At 52.9% G+C, this 21,481-nt stretch overlaps 1 protein-coding gene across 1 annotated transcript; it reads right to left on the minus strand.

Annotated features, from left to right (window-relative positions):
• Positions 1-168: 168 nt before the first annotated feature.
• ADORA2B (adenosine A2b receptor) lies at positions 169-21,204 on the minus strand. The gene is made up of 2 exons (XM_082705780.1): positions 20,736-21,204; positions 169-1,270 (listed from the first exon to the last, which is right to left on the minus strand). The coding sequence occupies exons 1-2, from the start codon at positions 21,068-21,070 to the stop codon at positions 607-609; spliced, it is 999 nt and encodes a 332-aa protein (XP_082561906.1). The 5' UTR covers positions 21,071-21,204; the 3' UTR covers positions 169-606.
• Positions 21,205-21,481: the final 277 nt, after the last annotated feature.

The raw sequence follows: 21,481 nt of genomic DNA on the forward strand, positions 1-21,481 counted from the left end.
TACCTAAGGGCAGAAGGGGCAGGTGCTGTCTGGGAGGGGAGGGATCGCATGACCCCCGTTCTTCCTCTAGGGTGGTGTGCAGTACATGGAGAACAATGTTCCCAAAGACTGACAGTCCACTTACGAATTCACAAGAGTAGCATTTCCCCAAATAAATACAGAAGTCTGTTAACTGAAGAATTACACTTTTAATTTTCCTGGTCACCTTCCTAGGAACAAGTATTTATTTTTAGTATGTTCAACTCTTACTCTTTCACTGCCTCTACATTAAAAAAATTTTGTATTATAACAGTTCACAGTGTTTTACAGTAAAATAGTTTCATGTTCTACCATGAAAAGACGCAGACTCTTAAAAACGAAACAGTCTTTTACAATCCAGGCCATTGGCATCATCCACACAGCAGCCAGAACGAACCAGAAATACATTTGTGAACCTTTGCAGCCAACTAATAACGTGCATATTAGCTAGATATGTGGTCACTCAAAAGAGAGGTGGCCCGTGCCCATACACAGTGTCACTGTCTTTAAAAACAGGAATCAGCCAGTGAGGTCCCGTCCCTTTGTTTATTGAGAATGTGTGCCTTCTTGAAGAGGCCGGGCCCTAGGTCATAGGCCCACATCAAGGGCTGGCTGTGCCCCTGCCTGCCCATTCCCGCTCTTGAGGACATCCGTCTGGCAGAGAATGTACCTGGAGATGATTTTGTGAAAAGTGTAGCGGAAGTCCCGGTTCCGATAGGCATAGACCACGGGATTGACCACCGAGTTGGCATGTGACAGGAGAATGGCCGTGTTCATTACCCACTTGGGCTTAGCCTTAGACTTGGCTGGCTGAAAGAAGGTGACACAGTTGATGGCATGTACTGGCAGCCAGCAGAGAGCAAAGATCCCGACGATCATGGCCAGGGACTTGGCGGCGTGGATCTCCCGCTGGATGACCGTCCTGGAGTGGTCCATCAGCTCCGTGCGCTGCAGCTGCCTGCAGGCCTCCAGGAAGATCCAGATGTAGATCACCAACATGATGAGCAGCGGGGGCAGGACGCACCCGAAGAAGTTGAAGTACACCATGTAGCTCATGGGGACCACGTTCTCAAACAGGCACCGCACGAGGCAACAGCTTGCATTTGTGGCTCCATCCCAGGGCTCCGTGCAGTTGGCGGCAGTGTTCTTACTGTTCCACCCCAGGAACGGGGTCAGTCCGATGCCAAAGGCGAGGACCCAGAGGACAGCGATGACTCTTCTCGCTCGAGTCCCAGTGACCAGACTCTTATATCTGTTCAAAAGAACGGCACCCGTTATCGTCAGCGCACAGAACTGTCGCCAGAGCCCGAGACCCCACCTCTGCTTTGTTCTGTGGTCCTCATCCCAGCAACCTTTAGGGCCGCCCTCAGAGGGCAGCAGCCTTTTACCCCCAACATGAAGACCTCCAAATAGGTATGAAAGACTTCACTCTGACAAGCTCAGAGCTTCATCCTTGAATTCCTAGCTCAGCTCTGCTGAGTGACAGATCCTGGTCAGTGAGAACAAGTGAAGTCTTCGGGGGCGCTTTCTTTTTTAATAGCGTTTTTAAAAGTGTTTTATTTATTTATTTGACAGGCAGAGATCACAAGTAGGCAGAGAGGCAGTCAGAGAGAGAGGAGGAAGCAGGCTCCCCGCTGAACAGAGAGCCCGATGTAGGGCTGGATCCCAGGACCCTGGGATCATGACCTGAGCCTAAGGCAGAGGCCCTAACCCACTGAGCCACCCAGGCGCCCCTTTGGGGGGCACTTTCTAACGACCCACATCCCGAGCTGTGAGTCTAGGTCTTCTGTAAGGCACTGTTCTAGGTGCTTAGCCGCACCAGCGAACAGAACACCCAAGATCCCTGCTTAGAAAGCACTTACATTCTAGTAGGGGGAGACCAGAGATCCCAAACCACAAATCTGCTAGTAAATTATACAGTGAGCTATCAGGAGAGGTGTAGAATGAAAAAAGAAAAAGCAGATATGGAAGACCAGGACTGACAGGAACTGGAGTTCTCAAGAAGTCAGTCAAAGGAGGTTTCACCGATCTGATGAGACTTGAACAAAAGCCTGAGGAGGTGAGCATCGGAGCCCCCAGGGGCCCAGCAGCACTACCGGGCCACCCTGGGCAAGAATCCTGGCCTCCCCCACACACAGAGAGGTTTGTCTCCGACTGTATCAACAGTCAGCTCTGGAAACTGCCGGAGAACAAGAAGACATCTGTCAACGTCCCTCTCTCTGCTAGCAGCGAAGCTGATAAAGATGGGAAAATACTGTAGCAAATATTAAGTAACTCTGGTAGTTTTGAAACTTGGAATCTTGTTAAAAATTGCGAGAAATGGGGCGCCTGGGTGGCTCAGTGGTTTGGGCTGCTGTCTTCGGCTCGGGTCATGATCTCAGGGTCCTGGGATCGAGCCCCGCATCGGGCGCTCTGCTCCGCAGGAAGCCTGCTTCCCTCTCTCTCTCCCTCTCTCTCTCTGCGTGCCTCTCTGCCTACTTGTGATCTCTGTCAAATAAATAAATAAAATCTTTAAAAAAAAATTGCGAGAAATGTAATGTAGACATTTTCCCATAAACTAGTCCATATATGGTTTATAGCAAAGCTATCAGGCTTGCTGTTAATAACTGTCAGAGTAAATGAGAGAAAATCTTTCCTTAACACCTCTGGGAAGAAAACGGGGAAATAATTTGATACATGTTACCTGAAGACCTGCCTCTCCAGTGTCCAGTTTCCCACACCTGAGGTAGAAAGCCCAGACTCTGCTCGGGCCCACAGCACCCCGCGGCCCCAGCCCCACCCAGCCAGGGCCTGCCGGGGCTCCCCAAGGGCTCCCGCCACTCTCCACAGAGGATAAATACCTGTTCCTGTTTGAAGGGTCACCGCCTTTCCGGATCACCTCTCAGGCTCAGGTGGCCACTCACTCCGTCTCCCTGGCCCCAGACACACACCGGGCACAGAGCTTATTTATCTATGCCGGTGGTTTCCCCTCCGCTAGAAGGTCAACCTCAAGGACCGGCACTTTGTCCCTTTGGCACTGGTACCCCAGGACCTGGCGCATATCTGGTAGGTTCTTAATGATCTGGTCATTATGAATGCCTTCCTTATTTGTTATCTGACTTGTTACCCAATGGCTTTAAAAGAAGAGCACTTACTAGGAACACCTAAGGCCAGGGGCCTGGACTGGAAGGAGAACGGACCCAGATTGCTACAGAAGCTCATAGAGATCTTGCCTCATGACAGCTACCCCTGATCCTTTCTCCCCCTGTGACAGCCGCTCTCCACAAGGGGCAGCGCGGTCGTGGGGCCTTTACTACGAATGGCCCACTGGACTCCACTGCTCGCTAAATTTCCCTGGGCCGCTAAATCCATCTATTTCTAAATCCTTTCTGTTTCCCCCCCCCTCATTCGGGAACACACAGCCATTCCTTTAAAAAGAAAATGTTCCTGCTGCCCATCACTCCGTCGGAGAATGCGTCAGGAGGCCCAGCCAGCCTCCCTCAAAGCCAAGCACTTAGAGTCACAGGAATCCAGATCTACGAGGCCGCTTCAACAGCCTGCCCTTTCTGTCCTGTCGTTCACAGGATTCAGCTGTATTTAATTGTGTGCACTTGAATACTGGCCAGTGTGGGGCCGGGGCGAACCGTATTTGGTGTAAGCAAGTTCTCTGGTGTGGATACAGGAGGTGGTTCTGGCCAATGAGACGAAAGGAAGCATGGTAGGGTACTTCCAGGAAAGATGTTCCTTCTTGATAAAATGAGAGAGAACCCATGAGGAAGTCTCTTCTCGCCACCCATCCCCTTCTGCTTTTGATGCTCCCGTCGGAGGCCCTGATGCCTAGAGCTGTGGCAACCATCTAGTGACCATGAGGGGCTAGCCTGGAGACAAAGCAACAGCCAAGCAGAAGGAAGGAAAGGGCCGGGTCTTTGACCACCTTTCTGAACCCTGCACCAACCGTAGAACCATCATGGCTCCACATTCAAGTTCAAGAGATCATTAAATGTCTTGACTGCTTAAGCCACCGTTCATCCCAGAGCGAAAAGCATACAACTTGGAAGGGAGTTTTCTCTCTCCTAATCAAAGCTCCCTTATTTTACAAATGAGGACACAGAGATACAAAGCTTTGAGGAACCAAAGCAATGTAAGACCCAGAGACCCAAGCTGGGTCGGGACTCCCAGGCCAGTGCTCCCTGCACCACACTATGCTGAGGCTTATTTTACGTGACTTTTTTTTTTTTAAAGCAACATTAGACACTGGACATGGAGGGATGACGGGTGGGCTTCCCACCAGAGTCCAGAACAACAGCGGGAATCCACCTACATCTGAACTCAGAACCGCTGGATCCTGCACATGTGAAAAACCACTTTTACGCTCCGTGGACTTAGATAAAGCAGATGATTCCATCTGGGGAGCAGCCGGTCGCCCCTTTGTGAGCCCCCAAACACAGCTTCTCTGCCCTCCTGGCTCACTATCTCACTCAGAGCCCTTCCTACAGCCCGGGCGCTCCACTAGTCACGGGAAACATAATCACAGCCCTCCTGGGTTGTAAAGCGAGCGAAGGAGAAAGTCAACAAGTAGACACACAAACGTGTCATTACAAATCAGGGGGATTTTGGCCAAACCAAAATGAATAGGGAGCAGATCAGAGGGAAAACAGGAAGGCTCTGGACAGAGGATGCTGGGGAAGGCCTCTTGGGCAGAGCAAGACGCAAAAGGAGTAAAAAATTTGAAGAGTGGGGACGAGAGCATTCTAGTCTGAGCAGCATGGTAAGACTTGCAGACAGGGGGCGCCTGGGTGGCTCAGTGGGTTAAGCCGCTGCCTTCGGCTCAGGTCATGATCTCAGGGTCCTGGGATCGAGCCCCGCATCGGACTCTCTGCTCAGCAGGGAGCCTGCTTCCTCCTCTCTCTCTGCCTGCCTCTCTGCCTATTTGTGATCTCTCTCTGTCAAATAAATAAATAAAAATCTTAAAAAAAAAAAAAAAGACTTGCAGACAGGAAGGGATTTTCCTTTCCTAAAGAAGGGAAAGGAAGACCCCTAAGACAAGGCAGGGGCCGGCTCATAGGCCATGGGAAGGAATCTAGATTCTGATACTCCAAGTGCACTGGGAAACTTGAAGTTGTATTTTAAGCAACGGAATGGTGCTGACTTAGGTTTTGTAAAGTTCACAGTATGGAGACTGAATTTTAGGGAACCAAGAAGAAACGCAGATCAGTTAGGAAACTCTTGGTGGCTCATTCAAGAGAAAATGGTGACGTGGATCAGGTGACAACGAAGACGGTGCCAACAGATCTGCCCTCTGAGGGAGAACCAGCTGGTCCTGAAAATGGACTGGATGTAGGAAGATGAGAACGGAGGATGGTTCCTAGGGTTTGTCCCATCCCACACGCGCATGCGTTATACTGAAACAGTATCGAGGGGATTAAGAGCAAGACAATGGATGTCAGTATCCTAATGACAACGATCCCGAGAGAGAAGATGTAGAAAAAAGGCGAAACTATTAAAGCGTCTGAGAATCTGGGGAGGTTGGAGGATGTGGCCCAGGGTGCGTGCGGAGGGACATGCCGCTGTGGCAGAAAGAAGGAGAACAGGGCCAGGGCAGGAGGGGCAGGGCTGGGCGGCTACAACACCTTTAAGAGCTGCGGTCACTCGGCCACAGAAGAAAAGCTGTCCTCTGCGGGGGCGGGGCACGGGGGCGCTGGAGGTCTCACCGAGCAGAAAGGAGCTTGCTAGAAATATGTGGTGGGATGACGGCCTCTGTGGTCTTGACAGGGTAACAGAACAGCCTCCGTTTAGGACGAGGTGCAGGCTGACCCGTGCAAGTGTGAGGCCGAGGGGGAGTCAGCAAGTTGCACAGGAAGGTAGACCAGGATGCAGATTCCCGGGCTGGGCAGTAAGGGTGCGGGGCAGTGTGTCTGGACGAGGGGAACATCGAAGGTTCATGTCTTTTGCAGGAGGGAACAGGATGCTATTCTGGAAAGGACAGTGGGGAGACCCAAGAGAAAAGCACTTGAGCCCAAGTCCCCACCCAAGGTCCCAGGTGTAAGCAGAAATAAGGGAAACCATGTCCTTGGGGGGCCGCCTTAGTCAAGGCCAGGTGGCCGAGGGAACGTCCGGAGAAGAGGTCAGAGAAGACCCAGGTATCTGGCAGTGGCCCAGGGAATGGAGAGCTTGGGAAGAAGAGGCGGGACTGGGTCCAGTCAGTCAGGGAATGTACAGAGCACTGCAGGGTTGAGAATTTGTGGAATTATTCTGAGGCCCTAAAATACTCAGCTAAAGTGGAGAGTAAAGCCACATCTCCGTTTCATCTTTAATATACCAAGAGTACTTGCAATTTTTTTCTGAGGATTTTATTTTTTATTTATTTGGCAGAGCATGAGCAGGGGGACCAGCAGAAGGAGAGGGAGAAGCAAGCTCCCTACTGAGCAGGGAGCCCAATGCGGGGCTTGATCCCAGGACCCTGGGATCATGACCTGAGCTGCAGGCAGATGCCCAACAGACTGGGCCACCCGGGCGCCCTGAGTACTTAACACTTTAAAACTTTCTTCATCTAAAACAAGGTTTCCTCCCTCATTTCCCCCAACTGGTAAATCCTTTCCCTCTCGGGCGGACTTTGAACCCCATGAGCAATGTTCTGGAGTCCTGCACCTGCAGACCTGCTCCCTCAGCCCTGACACTGAGCCTGTGCTGCTGAGCTGACACCTCCTCCAGGCAGCCTACCCATCATGCTCAGACCGTGGCTCTCAGGTCACAGCTGGACCCTCTCCAGTTTACTGACATGGCAACCGAGGCTCAGAGAGCTTGTTATTGGCCTGCTGCCCTGAACTGCAGTCAGGACACAAACTCTATCTAACCTGACTCCGGTTTTGCCAAAAGTAGTCATTTTCCAGTTTGAGACCAGATGGCTCGTCTCACCAGTCCCGGCTCCCGCCTCTGCCAGTCACTCAGCCACAGGCCCACCTCGGGGGCAACCAGCCACGGCTCCACGGCTTCTCTTTCTTCCCTGGACAGGTCTGCCCTCGCCGGAGCTGCCACATGGCTCCGGGCATGGCAGCATGGAGACTTCCTTTGCTCTGCCGGAGGAACAGCCAGACCCACGAGAAGGCTCCAAAGAAAAAAGCACGTTTAGCACAGGCGCTCCAGCGCCATCGTGGCACATGGTGTCCATGAGACCCATGCCTGGGTGCAGGCCCCGGGGGGAGACCGTCAGGGATGCTGGAGAGAGCCGACAGGTGTCCCCGCCCTGGGCAGGATGTTCCCAGGGATGACCCCTGGGCTCCCTGGCATCTCACGAAGTTTCTAGTGATCTCCTCCCGACTTCTCCCCTCCTACTTCAGCTATTGCGGCCCTTCATTTTCCAGAATGCCTGCCTGTTCTCTGGCCCCTCCGGCCTGCGGAGCCCATGCTTTCCTCCCTCTACACCAGGGTCTCCCACAACATCCTCAACATGTGCATGTGCATGCGTGTGTCCCCAAAGCATTCCTGAAAGGCAGGGGTCAAGTTTTTGCCTCCATCTGCCCCTATGCCAGTCTCTGCCTGGCTGTGGGGGGCACCGAGCACAAGAGTAAGGCCAAGGAAGATGGACATCGGCCCCAAAAGTGGGAGGTGTCAGCAAAATGCAGCGACAACTGAAGGAAGCGTGAGCAGCTTTATTATTCCAAACAAGCAGGAGCGATTCTCTCCCACACAAAAGGCGTGTTCTGGGAAAGGCCACGCTCTGGAAAGCGGCTATGCTGCTCTGCTGGGAGGGAGGCTGGGCTGTGACCCACCCATTCTCCCTCGAAGGGGCTCATTAGCTAAGGAGATTGACAGAAAATCGGTCACACGGAGGGACTCAACAAAGGGAACAGTGTGGCCACTGAGGTTACATAATGCAAGGCAGATTCGCCAAGTTCTGCAGAACAAGGGCTGGCCTATTTCTGGGGCAGGGTCTCCTCCCTCTGCACTGGGCCGCCCTCTGCTCAGACCAGGCCACTGCCTTCTCGGCCTCGGAAATCAGGATTCCCGGCTGGGGGGAGGGGGGGGTGGAGATCAGCCGATGCCCTCGAGCGACTGCCCTGGGCACTGGCTGCGGGCTGTACGGAGTCTGCGCTCTGGCATCTGAGAAATGGGGACAGAAGTGACTACAGAACCCATCCCCCACACTGCTGGGCTCTGAACACAGAGAGAAGGTGTTCGGAGCACCTTATGGACCCACAGCTCTAGGGAGATGCGCATGGAGTTGTCATTGGTTCTTAAATTGTTTACTCTTTGTTTAGGGACTTTTTCCTTTATATTCTGTCCAGCTCGCAAACTACATTCCTCTGTAATATAGACATTTCTGCCTTCAAGCATGTATACGTATATACGTTATCAGGAAAACTTCGTATTCTCTAAAAGTGCCCATGAATAGTAACAGGACGTGAATCAAAGTCGGGTTAGAACGGACCCCTCAAAACCTACAAAATGTAACCAGAGCACTAACATCTGAGAGCGCCTGGGCAGGCAGCCTGGTGGGGCTGGAGGCCACCACGATGAATATTAAAAACGCACCCAACAAATCTAGTGGAGGTTCTGGCAAAACCTGCATTAGAGCGAGGCCCGCGAAGTGCCAGAACGAGGCAGGTGAGAGCTGGTCGGAGCTGTTACAAAGCGGGGCGTGGTGCGCAGGGGGGCCCCAGCCTGGCCCCAGCCCAGGGGCGGCTTTCGGAGCAAGCAGGCCCAGACGCAGGCACTGCTGGTTTTTTCCTTCCTCCTCGTTCCCCTTTGGGCTCCTACAACACAGCTTTCCTTTCCTGCTGAAAATTGTAAGGGTATCCCACAACCCCAAGCCCTTTCACCAGGGCCGAACCACAGATGAACCCAAGCAGTCTGCACGGGGACCAGCATCCCCCACTCTTCACCCATGACACGTGCACGAGCTCCCATCATGGAGGTTCACAAGGAACCAGACTCATCGTCCTGCAGGACAGCGCCGTGCTCCCTGGGGACCCTGCGATCCCCACGGCGCCCCTTCCCCAAAACTCTCATCACTGTAATGTGTGTCTCTTTCCACCTTAAGGGCAAGCCTCTGCCTCCTTCACGGCGGACTCCACAGCGCCCCCCGTGGGCCAGGAACACGAGTGCTCAGCAGGAGTCTGAACTTGGGAGGAGAGAGGGGGACTCTGGTCTCTCCTCCCAAGTTCAGAGCAGGGGACACAGGAATGAGCCCTGCTTCGGCTTCAGCCCCTGGTTCATGAGAGGCCACCTTCAGAGAGGGCCATCTCCCTGCTCACGGAACCAAACGAAAAGGGAGAATTCGAATGGCGCTGTCTGTACTAAAGACGTAGATTCCATAGCCATTAAAGCTTCCCACGAAGAACACTGAAGACCCAGCTGACTTCACCTACGAATTCTATCAAACATCTGAGAAACACGTAAAACCATTCTTACACGAAAAGGGTAGACACCATCTGGTTCTGTGTACATGAACTTCAGGTCTATGAGCAGGAAGGTCCCTCGGTGCCCATTTGCGGTAAATATATGAAGGGTTATCTGCCTTGTCCCCACCATCTGCGACGGTCCTAGCTCTAGTGTGGGGGGCAGCCCGATGTAAGGACAATGCCTGGCCACCCGCCAGGTGACAGCGGTGGTCCCCAGAGCCTACCCTCTGGAGGAGGCCAGGACCCTCAGCAACTCTGGCTCTTGGGGCAGGGGGCGGGGTGGGAAGCAGCTCTGTCATCTACTCTAGCAGGTTCGGACATATCTGAACCCAGGGGTTGGAGATGCCCACTGCTGAATGTACAGGTGGCTGGACAGAATCCCAGTTGTCCTTTGCAGTAACCCAAGAAAAATGGAGGAAGAACGCAGGTGGCCAAAAAGAGAGCTGTCAGTACTCCCCACCAGCTTCCTATGGCCAGAAGACAGTCTACCGTGGTCTGATGGTGATTCAAACCCACTGAGATTAAAGATGGGGACCAGGACCAGGTCTCCCAGAGGTCACCTTGGAGGCTGTTTTTTGGGGGACTCTCACATTTTGGTTTTCAGGTATCCGTGAGGACTCAGGGACAGCCTGTGGTTGCTGGGCTCCAGACTCTGTTTTTCAAATGAAATAAGAGCCCCCCAAGAGAAGGGGTCCCTGCCTGAAACCAAACCAAAGAATTAAAAAAGGACCCCCATAAAGTATCCTCCCATGGCTAGGGTTGAAACATACTGCTACAGATAGCACATTAATTGTCAAAAGCATCAGCCTCTATATGGACGTCAGGAGGCACGTAACATCGGTGCATCCCATTACTGGTGATGTTAGCTTGGATCACCTCATTACAGTGGCGTCTGCCAGATTTCTCCACTGTAACCATGTGTCCCGTTGTAATTAGCAGCTATCTTGGAACAGATACTTCGAGACTACGTATCTCACTCCTCATCAGACTTTCACCAATGAGTTTGAGCAGCTATTGATGATTCTTGCCTGAACGAGTTATTACTACGTTAGTTGCCAAATGATTTGCTTAACGCAAGCATTCCTACACATTAATTAGGTGGCATTCTCCTGTAAGCAAGAGTTCCAACTCATTATTCAAAAAAGGGAATATCTCCTACTTCTTCCACTGTGAGGGCCTAGAAGAAAGGACGCTCTGGTGGCAGTGAGGACACCGATCCAAATCTTGGTTTCTAAATACCATTTTTCACTGAAAGGAAACAGGGCTCCACGGGGAAATGCCTGATTCCAAAGCCAGAAAATACAATGTGGGCTTGAAAAACCTTTCTGTGACAAAAAGTACGGAAGTGCTCAAAAAAAACTGAGGGGAACACTTCTAGAAGTGAACTTGAGTGGGCTCCCATTGGCTCATTTTGGGCATCAAAATGAAAAACACAAAAGGATTAGAACCCATTGAAAGAAAATAAAATCCCATTAAAATGTCCATTCTGATATTTTAAAAAATAATGGAGCAGAGAAAAGGTAAAACTCTTTTTTTTTTTTTTTTTAAATGAAGGATACCAGTTGATATAGATGGCATGAAGAGAAAGAAAACTGCCATTTTACATGGTAATAACGGACTCCGGCAAGAGTCATCGCTGGGAAAACATACACTTACAGTGACGAGCACTGGCAGACACAGCTGTAACCAAGTGATCAGAGCTGACACGCCAACAGTGGGACACATGGAGATGGCCCGCCTTCTCACGTGACAGATCCAAACGGACATAACATCAGGTAGACAGTATTCACCCAGTGAGAGCACTGGGACTTATAGTAAGGCACTGGGAGTATTAGGTAAAGGAAGGAGGGGCAGTCAGGTTTTCGTTTTAGAAAGACCGCCACAGGGCCAGGAGGGCAAGCCTGGAAGCGGAGAGACCAGACAGGAAAGTAGATGGTAGACTTGATAGCACCAAAGAGAAGTGACTGGGGAAGGATTTAAGAAACCCAAGGTCGCGGGTGGGGGGGGGCGTTGCAAAATGCAACTGACAGGACCTGTTCAGTAACATCTTTCAATAAAGCTTTAAAGTTCTTTATGTTAAATAACAAAGAAAGAAAGAAAGCAGCTGAGGTCTATCCTGATGGGGCCTTCTCCAGAGACCTGCATCGCTGGAAAGGCCTCGTACAGAATGCATGTGGTCTCGCTATTCACAGAACTATGTGTTAGATCGTGGGAAGGAACTACAGGACTTCAATCATCTAAAACCATGAAAGACCTAACAGTCACACTGTTTAAACCCCAGGCACTGGTGGATCCCTACAATCTGTGCAGTTCTAGGATGTGACAGTCTAGGGAGTGTCTGACATAGAGAACCAGGTAGAGCCATCTATTCTGACCCTAAACGTGACCCTGAAGTCAAGAAAGTGGGTCCCAAAGGTTACAGGTGGGGAATTTCTGAAGTACATCCATTTTCAAGTGGAGATCAAAGCAGCCCAAGTGAAAGAATTGTGGACTGACAGTGACAACCGTGGACTAAACAAAAGATTCATTCATTCATTCATTAGAGCGGGTGAACATGCACAAGCAGGGGGAGGCACAGAGGGAAGGAGAAAGAACCTCAAGAAGGCTCCACACTTGGGGCAGAGCCCAACATGGGGCTCAATCCCAAGACCCTGACATTATGGCCTGAGCCAAAATGAAGAGTCAGACACGTAACCGACTGAGCCACTCGGGTGCCCCAAAAGCTCTTTCTAAAAGGGGCTATTTTGAAGATCATGATTCTGACTTTGGAGGAATTTAGGTGATTGGCAGTGGAAGAGTAACATATAAAATTCCTTAAGTAAAGATTTATTGACTAAGGATGCCTGGGTGGCTCAGTGGGTTAAGCCTCTGCCTTCGGCTCAGGTCATGATCCCAGGGTCCTGGGACTGAGACCCATATCAGGCTTTCTGCTCAGCAGGGAGCCTGGTTCCTCCTCTCTGCCTGCTGCTCTGCCTACTTGTGATCTCTCTCTGTCAAATAAATAAATAAAATCTTTTAAAAAAATTATTGACTTAAATTTTATAGGAAACCTTTTCCTTTAGTTTTTCTGAAGATTTTATTTATCTGAGAGAGAGAGAGAGAGGGCATGAGCAGGGGGGAGGGACAGAGGGAGAAGCAGACTCCTCACTGAGCAGGGAGCCCGATGCGGGGCTCGATCCCAGGACTCCAGAATCATGACCTGAGCCGAAGACAGACGCCCTGACTGAGCCACCCAGGTGTCCCTCCCCCCAATTTTTTAATTAGAAGAAAAGAGCAGGTTTGATAGCGGTATTGAAATGAGCATTGGAAATTGAGATGTCATCTGCAGAAAGCTGCTCCAGGAAGTCTGTGGGTGGCAGGACTAGGACTGGAGCAAAACGGTCACTAAACCAAAGAAGGTGGGGTTCAGCAAGACGAAGAGCATGAATTTGTTCAGCGAAGCAGACAGCCTGCAGAGGCAGCTGCCCGGCCAGAGGCTGGGGAACTGCACCGGGTGGGACCCCACACAAAGCTAGAGGAGCCAGGTCCAGAGCCAGGCGGAAGGGCTGCCGGCCCACACGCCCCAGGCTCCACGTTCAGCCGCCTCCTGTACCGCTCCACCATAACCTGTGCGCTTTCCCAAAGCCCCTGCGTGTCGGGGGTCGGGGCCACCCAGCTGCCCACGAACCTCGAGGTCACCCCGGACTCCTCCCTTCTCCTCACGCCCAACATCCAACCAAGACAGCAAGCCGAGACACAAGACACAATCCGAGCCGATGGCAGAGGCCTTCAAGTTCCAGGTTCCACTTAATTTTCACTTCTCAGAAAATCCCATTTACAAGACAGTAGAGAAACACAGACAGAAAATAATTTGTAACAATTCTAAAAATAGAAGTGGAGGGTGATACCCACAAACCAGAGATTTTAAGGAGTTTCTGGAAAGCAGAAGGCAGGCAGGATCATCAGGATGGGGCAGGGCCCTACATCAGAAACAGAGAGGGCCAGGAAGAGAGACTCCAACCCCGCAGCCTGCAGGTACCAGAATGGGATGTACGAGAGGAACGGAAATCAAGGGGAAAATTGCCTGTGGACCAGCTTTGGGGGCTGTTGCACTCACTTCCGGTCACTGTCCTCTCGTCTCTGGACCCCCTTCGGCCTCTCCCCTCTCCCCAAGCTGCAGCGTGAGACCTCACAACAGAGGAGGGGGGTGGGAAGAGGTTCCGATGACATATACTTTGTGCCACGTGAAGGAGTCTGAACTACGTGACTCCAAAACCTTCTGAAAAAAGGTTTTTCAAAGGCAACTCAAAAATTAACCTCAAATCAAAAGTAAAAATATGAATGCTCAAATTAAAAAAAAAAATAGGGAATCTAGGGAGGGAAAGTCAAGGAATTCTGGCAGAGGAGACTAAAAAGCTATAGTGTTGAAAACTGGAATGCAAGAGAATTTTAATTAAGAGACAAGATCAGTCAAGGAGGGGAATTCCATGAGAATGGGAAGAAGACTTGGGTTACAAACCCCAGAAGGAAAGAACAGAGAAAGGAGGAAATAAGGAAATGATCAAGCGTTTTGGATAGTTTTCTGAGCACAGATCCTCTCCTTCTTTGGTTGGTTTATTGAGGAAGACACAAAGAAATGGAAATTTTGTTCCACGCTCATGGACTGGAAGAACAAATATTGTGAAAATGTCTACACTACCTAGAGCAATCTACACATTCAGAGCAATCCCTATCAAAATACCATCACCTTTTTTCACAGAGCTGGAACCAATAATCCTACAACTTGTATGGAACCAGAAAGGACCCCGAATAGCCACAGCTATGTTGAAAAAGAAAACCAAAGGCGAGGGCATTGCAACTCCGGACTTCAAGCTCTGTGACGAGGCCATAAGCATCAAGACAGCATGGTACTGGCATAAAAAAAGACACAGAGATCAATGGAACAGAATACAGAGCCGAGAAATGGACCCTCAACTCTACGGTCAACTGATCTTCAACAAAGCAGGAAAGAATGTCCAATGGAAAAAAGTCTCTTCAACAAATGGTGTTGGGAAAACTGGACAGCCACAGGCAGAAGAATGAAACTGGACCATTTCCTTACACCACACACAAAAATAGACTCAAAGTGGATGAAGGACCTAAATGGGAGACAGGAATCCATCCAAATCCTGGAGCAGAACTCAGGAGCACCCTCTGTGACCTCGGCTACAGCAACTTCTTACTAGACATGTCTCCAATGGCAAGGGAAGCAAGGGCAAAAAGGAACTGCTGGGACTTCATCAAGATAAAAACCTTTAGCACAGCAAAGGAAACAGTCGATAAAAACCAAGTAACAGGGACGCCTGGGTGGCTCTGTTGGTTAAGCAGCTGCCTTCGGCTCAGGTCATGATCCCAGGGTCCTGGGATCGAGTCCCACATCGGTTTCCTTGCTCGGCGGGGAGCCTGCTTCTCCCTCTGCTTCTGCCTGCCTCTTTGCCTGCCTCTCTGTCTGCCTGTGCTCGCTCGCTCGCTCTCCTTCTGTCTCTGACAAATAAATAAATAAATAAAATAAAATAAAAACCAAGTAACAACCAGCAGAATGGGAAAAGATATTTGCAAATGAAAAATCAGATAAAAGACAAGTGTCCAAATCTATAAAGAACTTACCAAACTCAACACCCAAAGAACAAATAATCCAATCAAGAAATGGGCAGAGGACATGAACAGACATTTCTGCGAAGAAGACATCCAGATGGCCAACAGAAACGTGAAAAAGTGCTCTATATCACTCGGCATCATGGAAATATAAATCAAAACCACAGTGAGATACCAGTCAGAATGACTAAAATTAACAAGTCAGGAAATGACAGATGCTGGCAAGGATGTGGAGAAAGGGGAACCCTCCTACACGGTGGGAATGCAAGCTGGTGAAAACACTCTGGAAAACAGCATGGAGGTTCCTCAAAAAGTTGAAAATAGGGCTACCCTACGACCCAGGGTATTTGGGTATTTCCCCAAAGATACAAACGTAGTGATCCAAAGGGACACGTGCACCCGAATGCTTTTAGCAGCAAATGTCCACAATAGCCAAACTGGGGACATGGGCTCAGACTCAGACAAATGTTGCACCTGCCGCTGGTTTAAAAATCACAGCTCAGGGCTGAGGAGGGTTCACAATGGCAGAGGAGCACCCAAGTCCTTCTGCCCTAGTCCCGGGTGACTTTCCCACCAGTCCTGAGAGCCGTGTTCCCTTCTGTAGGTAAGAGGCTGGTCACAGGACTATGCGTGCTGCTATCCCAGAAGGGGCCCTCACCCACGGCACCTGCCGGCTTTCTGAGCGCCTCTCCTCCCATCAGACCCATCAGAGCCCTTCAGAGGATGGCTTCCCCTCTTTTTTTCTACTAAAACTTATCGGACCATCCTTTTTCTGACACCATTTCACCAGACAGCTCTGCCCATTAGCGGCATCTGCCACCTGGGACCCTCCCCCAACACACACTCTTCATGGTCACTCACATGTGCACCCAAAATACCGGTGCCTCCCCCATGCTGGGCACTGGGCCCAGTACTGCCGCCTGGAATTTAAGAACAAGCCCCTCCCGGGAGTCAAAGAGCTCATGCTCGGGGCAGAAAGAGACCATCAGCTGTGACCAGGTAAAGACCTATTTCAGGGCTTTAGAGTCCATGATAAATGCAGTCAGTGGCCAGGAGAAGCCTCTTCACACCAGGCAGGGAAACAAGCCGCCCTGTGGGACTATGGTGGGTAAGGCAGGGAGGGGACAAGCGGGGTGGCCAGAGCCACTGAGGCCCGGGGGCCACTCTGACATTTTACTCCAAGGCACCACAGCAGGGCGTCAGGCAGGGGGCCGAGGCGATCCGATTTAAGGCTCCAATCCCCCCGTCTGGCAGCATTCTGGAGAACGGCTACAGGGGAGCAGAGAGTGGATTTCAGGACATCCTCCCCTTACAGATGGCTTCCCTCCCCGCCAGAGGCCCCAAGCCACCCCAGGCTTCTCCCGCTGCTGCCGGCTTCTCCCAGCATCCCTCCGCCATGGCTGCGTCCGTCCGGGCCCCGCCTTCACGGCCTCGTCCTCCCTCTCTGTAGGTCTGTGGGTCTTCTAAGGATGCAACAGCGTTTAGGGACTACCAGAGAGATAATCCAAGAAAAAGTCCTCCTCTCAAGATTCAGGGAAAGTAATATTCATTCCTTTCCCACATGGTAATGTTCACGGGTTCTGGGACACCTTTCAGGGGGCCACCACTCAACCCACAGCCTTCTGGAAGCAACAGAAGGAAAGACCAGCAGAGGAGTCTCCCATGGAATTTGTAGGTCCATTTTAAAAAAAAAAAGGTTCTGCAAAAACACTAACACTCAGAATCCTCTGCCAGCTCCTACCCTACAGCTCAGTCAGCTAAGGGCAGCTCAGTGCCAGCCACACTGTCACCCAAGGCACAGTCTTGCTAAGACATCTTCAACAGCTACCTCCCAAACTGGCCATGGGTGGCACCGAGAAAAGGCCTCCAGGTGGCAAAGGGAACAGAGGCTGACCCCAGGGTCAGGGTCTAGGGTCAGAACAGACAGACACACCACGCCCCCTTCCCTGAGCACACCCAGGAAAACACCCTCCTTCAGCTCCGCTGGGAAAACCACTAGCCAAGACTCAACACCCCTGGAGCAGGGTCAGGAAGGCCCCCAGACAGAAGTGAATCACAGTCACCCCCCCACCCCCACAGCTCAGCGGGGGCTGTGGCCCCAAGGGGAACAGGATTAGATTAGGGAGGAGGAAATGCTCCTGCCAGAAATGGCCAGAGGATGAAGTGCAGGGGTGGGGGGAGCAGCTGAGGGCAGACACCACCCCACATACACCCAAGCAGGGGAGCCTGCCCTCCCAGCTCAGCTGTGTGCTGCCCCCCATGACTGCACCAGGTTGGCTCCGCTGGGGCCAGCCTCAGAACTGCATGGACTTGAACTAGAGGAAGTGGCCTTTCCTGTGTGTGTGGACACCCTTCAGTCTGAAGGCCCGGGAAACCGTGCCTGGTGTGCGCAGACCTCTTCCTTTTCAAGTCCCACCAAAGTTGTCATGTTTGTGCCCAGCATCACCTTGGGGCTGCCCTTTCCCTCTGCACTGTGATCTCCGCGATGTCACTAAACACCTTGGCAACTGGATGGCAGGTGGGACCTGGGATCTCTGTGGCCCTGGGCTATGCTTACGGCAGGCTCAGGCCTCGCACTCAGAGCCCTGGGGCAGGGAGGCTGGTAGAGCCTGCCACACCCATGACCTGGGTGGAACCAAGGGCAAGTCCGAGGACTTGCCAGTTCCGCAGTCAAAGATCCTGCCACTGGAATCTGCCCCCCTACATCGCACCCCGGAGATTCTGACTCAGTAGGGCCCAGTAGGGCCCTGTAATCCCTTTGGGCCTGCTCTCCAGAAGCAGGAAGTGCTAACAGCGGAGGGATCCTCCCCGCAGGACTCAGAGGAGCCCTGAAAACCTGTACACTCTCCACCCAACCAGGGTGGGGGCTGGTGCCAGGGACAGGTCAGATGCCGGAACCTTCCTGGGGCGGGAGATGAGGCTGCTGGCACACACTTCTTCCAGACCTCTGAACTCTCGTGGACCTACCAGGAGAGCAGGAAGGGGATGAGCTCTCCTCCCAACTGACCATTCCTTCCATCCTACACCTGCGTCTCCCCTCCTGCCCTAGGCAAATGCAAAGGAGAAGTTAGGGGCCTGCAGTTCACATTTCTTCCCCCTTAACACACCCACACCCGTTTTTTTGCAAGTCCCCGCCCAACACAAACCAGGACAAGAACTAACAGATTTCAACTTTTATGGAATTTCCTGCTCCGCGGGGTACAAGGGATTCTACCAGTAACTCCTGGTGAGCTGGGGTCTCTCTGGGCCTTAGCCTGGAGCAAAGCCAAGGGGCTTCTGTTAAAGGGGCAGCTCAGGCTGGGAGCCTGTGACTGACTGCCTGCGGCATGCAAACAGGCCCAAAGGCCATCAAGTCACCAACATGAAGACCAAGAGGCAGAAAGGGAACTCCTAAGAGGCTGTACCATGCTGTCCCAAGCCTCAGAAATGTCAGGGTTTTGTCATCTAATGGGATGCATGAGGCCTCCTGGTCCAATGCCAAGGGCAGCAGCAGGTGGAAAGGCCCAGAAACACAGATCGGACCCCAGTACAGCTGAGCAGGAGGTTCCTGTTCCCACTGAGACCCAGGACACAACCCACAACTACGAAGTTCAACATGTCTGCCCACTTAAAAGGCTTCTAGGAGCCTTCTCCCTGCCAATGCCCTCCAACACATTTCCCTTACAACCACCAACTGACTGAAGACAGATCCTGCTTCCGGAAACGGCAATGTGCTTTCTAGCCACATCCCAAACACATATGCCGCACACAGCCCTGTAAGACAGCCTGATGGCACAGCGGGAATACGGTGCCAACTCTGAGCACCAGTCCTGGCTCCAACACTCATTCCAGACGCATCACCCTGAGCAAGACTAATCTCCCAGAGCCACCACCCCTCTTATCTATAAGACGCAGGTACCAGTATCTACTCTCTGAATTACAGCAAGAATGAAAGGATAAGGGCACCTGGGTGGCTCAGTCATTAAGCGTCTGCCTTCAGCTCAGGTCATGATCCCAGGGTCCTGGGATCGAGGCCCATATCAGGCTCCCTACTTGGCAGGGAGCCTGCTTCTCCCTCTCCCACTCCCCCTGCTTGTGTTCCCGCTCTCTCTTTCTCTGTCAAAAATAAAGAAAATCTTTAAAAAAAATTTTTTTTAAAGAATGAAAGAATAGGGGCACCTGGGTGGCTCAGTGGGTTAAGCCTCAGCCTTCGGCTCAGGTCATGATCCCAGGGTCCTGGGATCGAGCCCCCCATCGGGCTCTCTGCTCAGCAGAGAACCTGCTTCCCCTCCTCTCCCTGCCTGCCTCTCTGCCTACTGGTGATCTCGGTCTGTCAAATAAATAAATAAAATCTTAAAAAAAAAAAAAAAATGAAAGAATAAAAGGATAATATAAACCACTTCTCAGACTTGGCACACAGTTGGTACCCAATAAATTCATTCCCTTCCCTCTTGCTCCCGTGACTCAGTTTCCCTTCCCAGCTCCAAAACCAAAGAGACCCAAAACTCACCCAACTCAGAAATGCCAAAAGGGCCCAGGCAGGGTAGGCAGTAAATAATATCAGTCGGCCCTGAGGTTCCTGGATACTCCTGCTCTCAAGTGCTTGACTGAATTCCATCATCAGCTACAATGGGGCGCTTCTCACCCTCCCCTGCCACACACCTATCCCTTGCTGACTGCCCCCCGCCCAATCTACATCTTTTCACTGGGCAGAAGAGACCACCCATAAATCCTCAGGTTTTCTGAAATCCTGCTGGCGCTTCCCCAGCCTGCTGGGACAGGGCAGTGGAAGGTAAACAAGGGTACACAATGGGCATGTGCTCTAAGGCTGTGCGTACTGGCCAACCCGGCAGCACTCTGACTCTAAGAAAGAGCATCCAGGGGCGCCTGGGTGGCTCAGTGGGTTAAAGCCTCTGCCTTCGGCTCAGGTCATGATCCCAGAGTCCTGGGATGGAGCCGCATCGGGCTCTCTGCTCAGCAGGGAGCCTGCTTCCCTTCCTCTCTCTCTGCCTGCCTGCCTCTCTACCTACCTGTGATCTCTGTCAAATAAATAAATAAAACCTTTAAAAAAAAAAAAAAAATCATCCGGAGGTGATTTGGGTCACCCTTCAGCATGAAGGCACGGATGTTTCTAACGTTCCCTAGCGTTAGCTGGGTCCTCCTCCCACCCCACTCTACTCCCGGGTCGGCCTGTCCCTCGTTTTCTGGCATTCTTAAGTTGGGTCTTGAGTAGTGTCCATTGTGACAATGCGAAGTCCCAGCGTCCTGGGACCTCCCCGGCCTCCCGACCTCCAGCATTCAGGGAGCGCGCTCTGGACCCCAGCCTCGGTTGCGGGCGGCTCGGGGGAGGAAACCGTTTTTTTTCGCCACAGAGGAGAAGATAGCATCACCGAACCTCCTGCGCCCTGGCCCCCCACTGCCCGCTGGGGGTGGCGCTTTCCCCGAAGTTTCCTCCGCGAGCCGGCGACCGGAGACCGCACTCCGCAGAACTCCTAGAGCCGTCCCTACGCAGAGCCCCTTAAAACACGTGTGCATCCGGGGGAGCATCCGGGGGAACCGGCCCCGGGCACCGAGAGGGTCTGGGCAGCCCGGGCGCACGTGTCTCTGGGAATGGCCGGCGTCCTCCAGGCTGGGAACCGGAGCTCGGAGCGCCCCGCGCACGCCACCCAGCAACCGGGACCTGGAGCTGGCGCTCCTCTGCGGGACTTCGACGGAGCCCCGGGTCGGGGACGCCGTGCGCCTCACCTGAGCGGGACGCGGATGGCCAGATACCTGTCGACGGCCACGGCCAAGAGACTGAAGATGGAACTCTGCGTGAGCACGAGCACGAAGCAGGCGAGGAAGAGGCAGCTGTGGAAGTCGGTGCAGAAGCCCAGGCTGATGGTGATGGCAAAGGGAATGGCGAACAGCCCCACCGCCACGTCCGCCGCGGCCAGCGACACCAGGAAGTAGTTGGTGGGCGTCTGCAGCGCGCTCGACGTGCCCACCGCGGCGCACACCAGCACATTGCCAGCCACCGACAGCGCGGCGATGGCCAGCTCCAGCGCCACGTACAGCGCGTCCTCTGCCTCCAGCGGCATGGCCGGGCCGACCCAGCCCCTGTGTCGCCTACCCGGGCCTCGCTGGGCGCGGGGCAGCCGCGTGGGCCCCGCCGGGCACGGCCGGAGCGCCCGCACCACGCGGCCGCCGCTCGCGTCTGACCTGCCAGGCTAGCGCGCCGGGACCCGGGATTCCGGGGGCGGGACCGCGGGGAGGCGGCGACGCCCATTGGCCGGCGCCCCCGCCCGTCTCGGACCCCTCGGCGGAGCACCGCCCCTTCTCCTGGGCCGTGGACCCCTCTGCCCCCGCGCGGGGCCACGCGGGGCTCGGCAGCGCCCGCGGGGGCAAGGGCCGTGGTCCCCAAAGCGTCGTGTGGTGGCGCTCTCCGGCAAAGTCAAGTTCCCCAACTTTCCCTTGGGCTCCAACTCCGTGGGTGTGTCCCCAGCAGTTGC

Source organism: Mustela nivalis, assembly GCF_964662115.1.
Source record: "Mustela nivalis genome assembly, chromosome: 17".
NCBI classification, from domain to species: Eukaryota; Metazoa; Chordata; class Mammalia; order Carnivora; family Mustelidae; genus Mustela; species Mustela nivalis.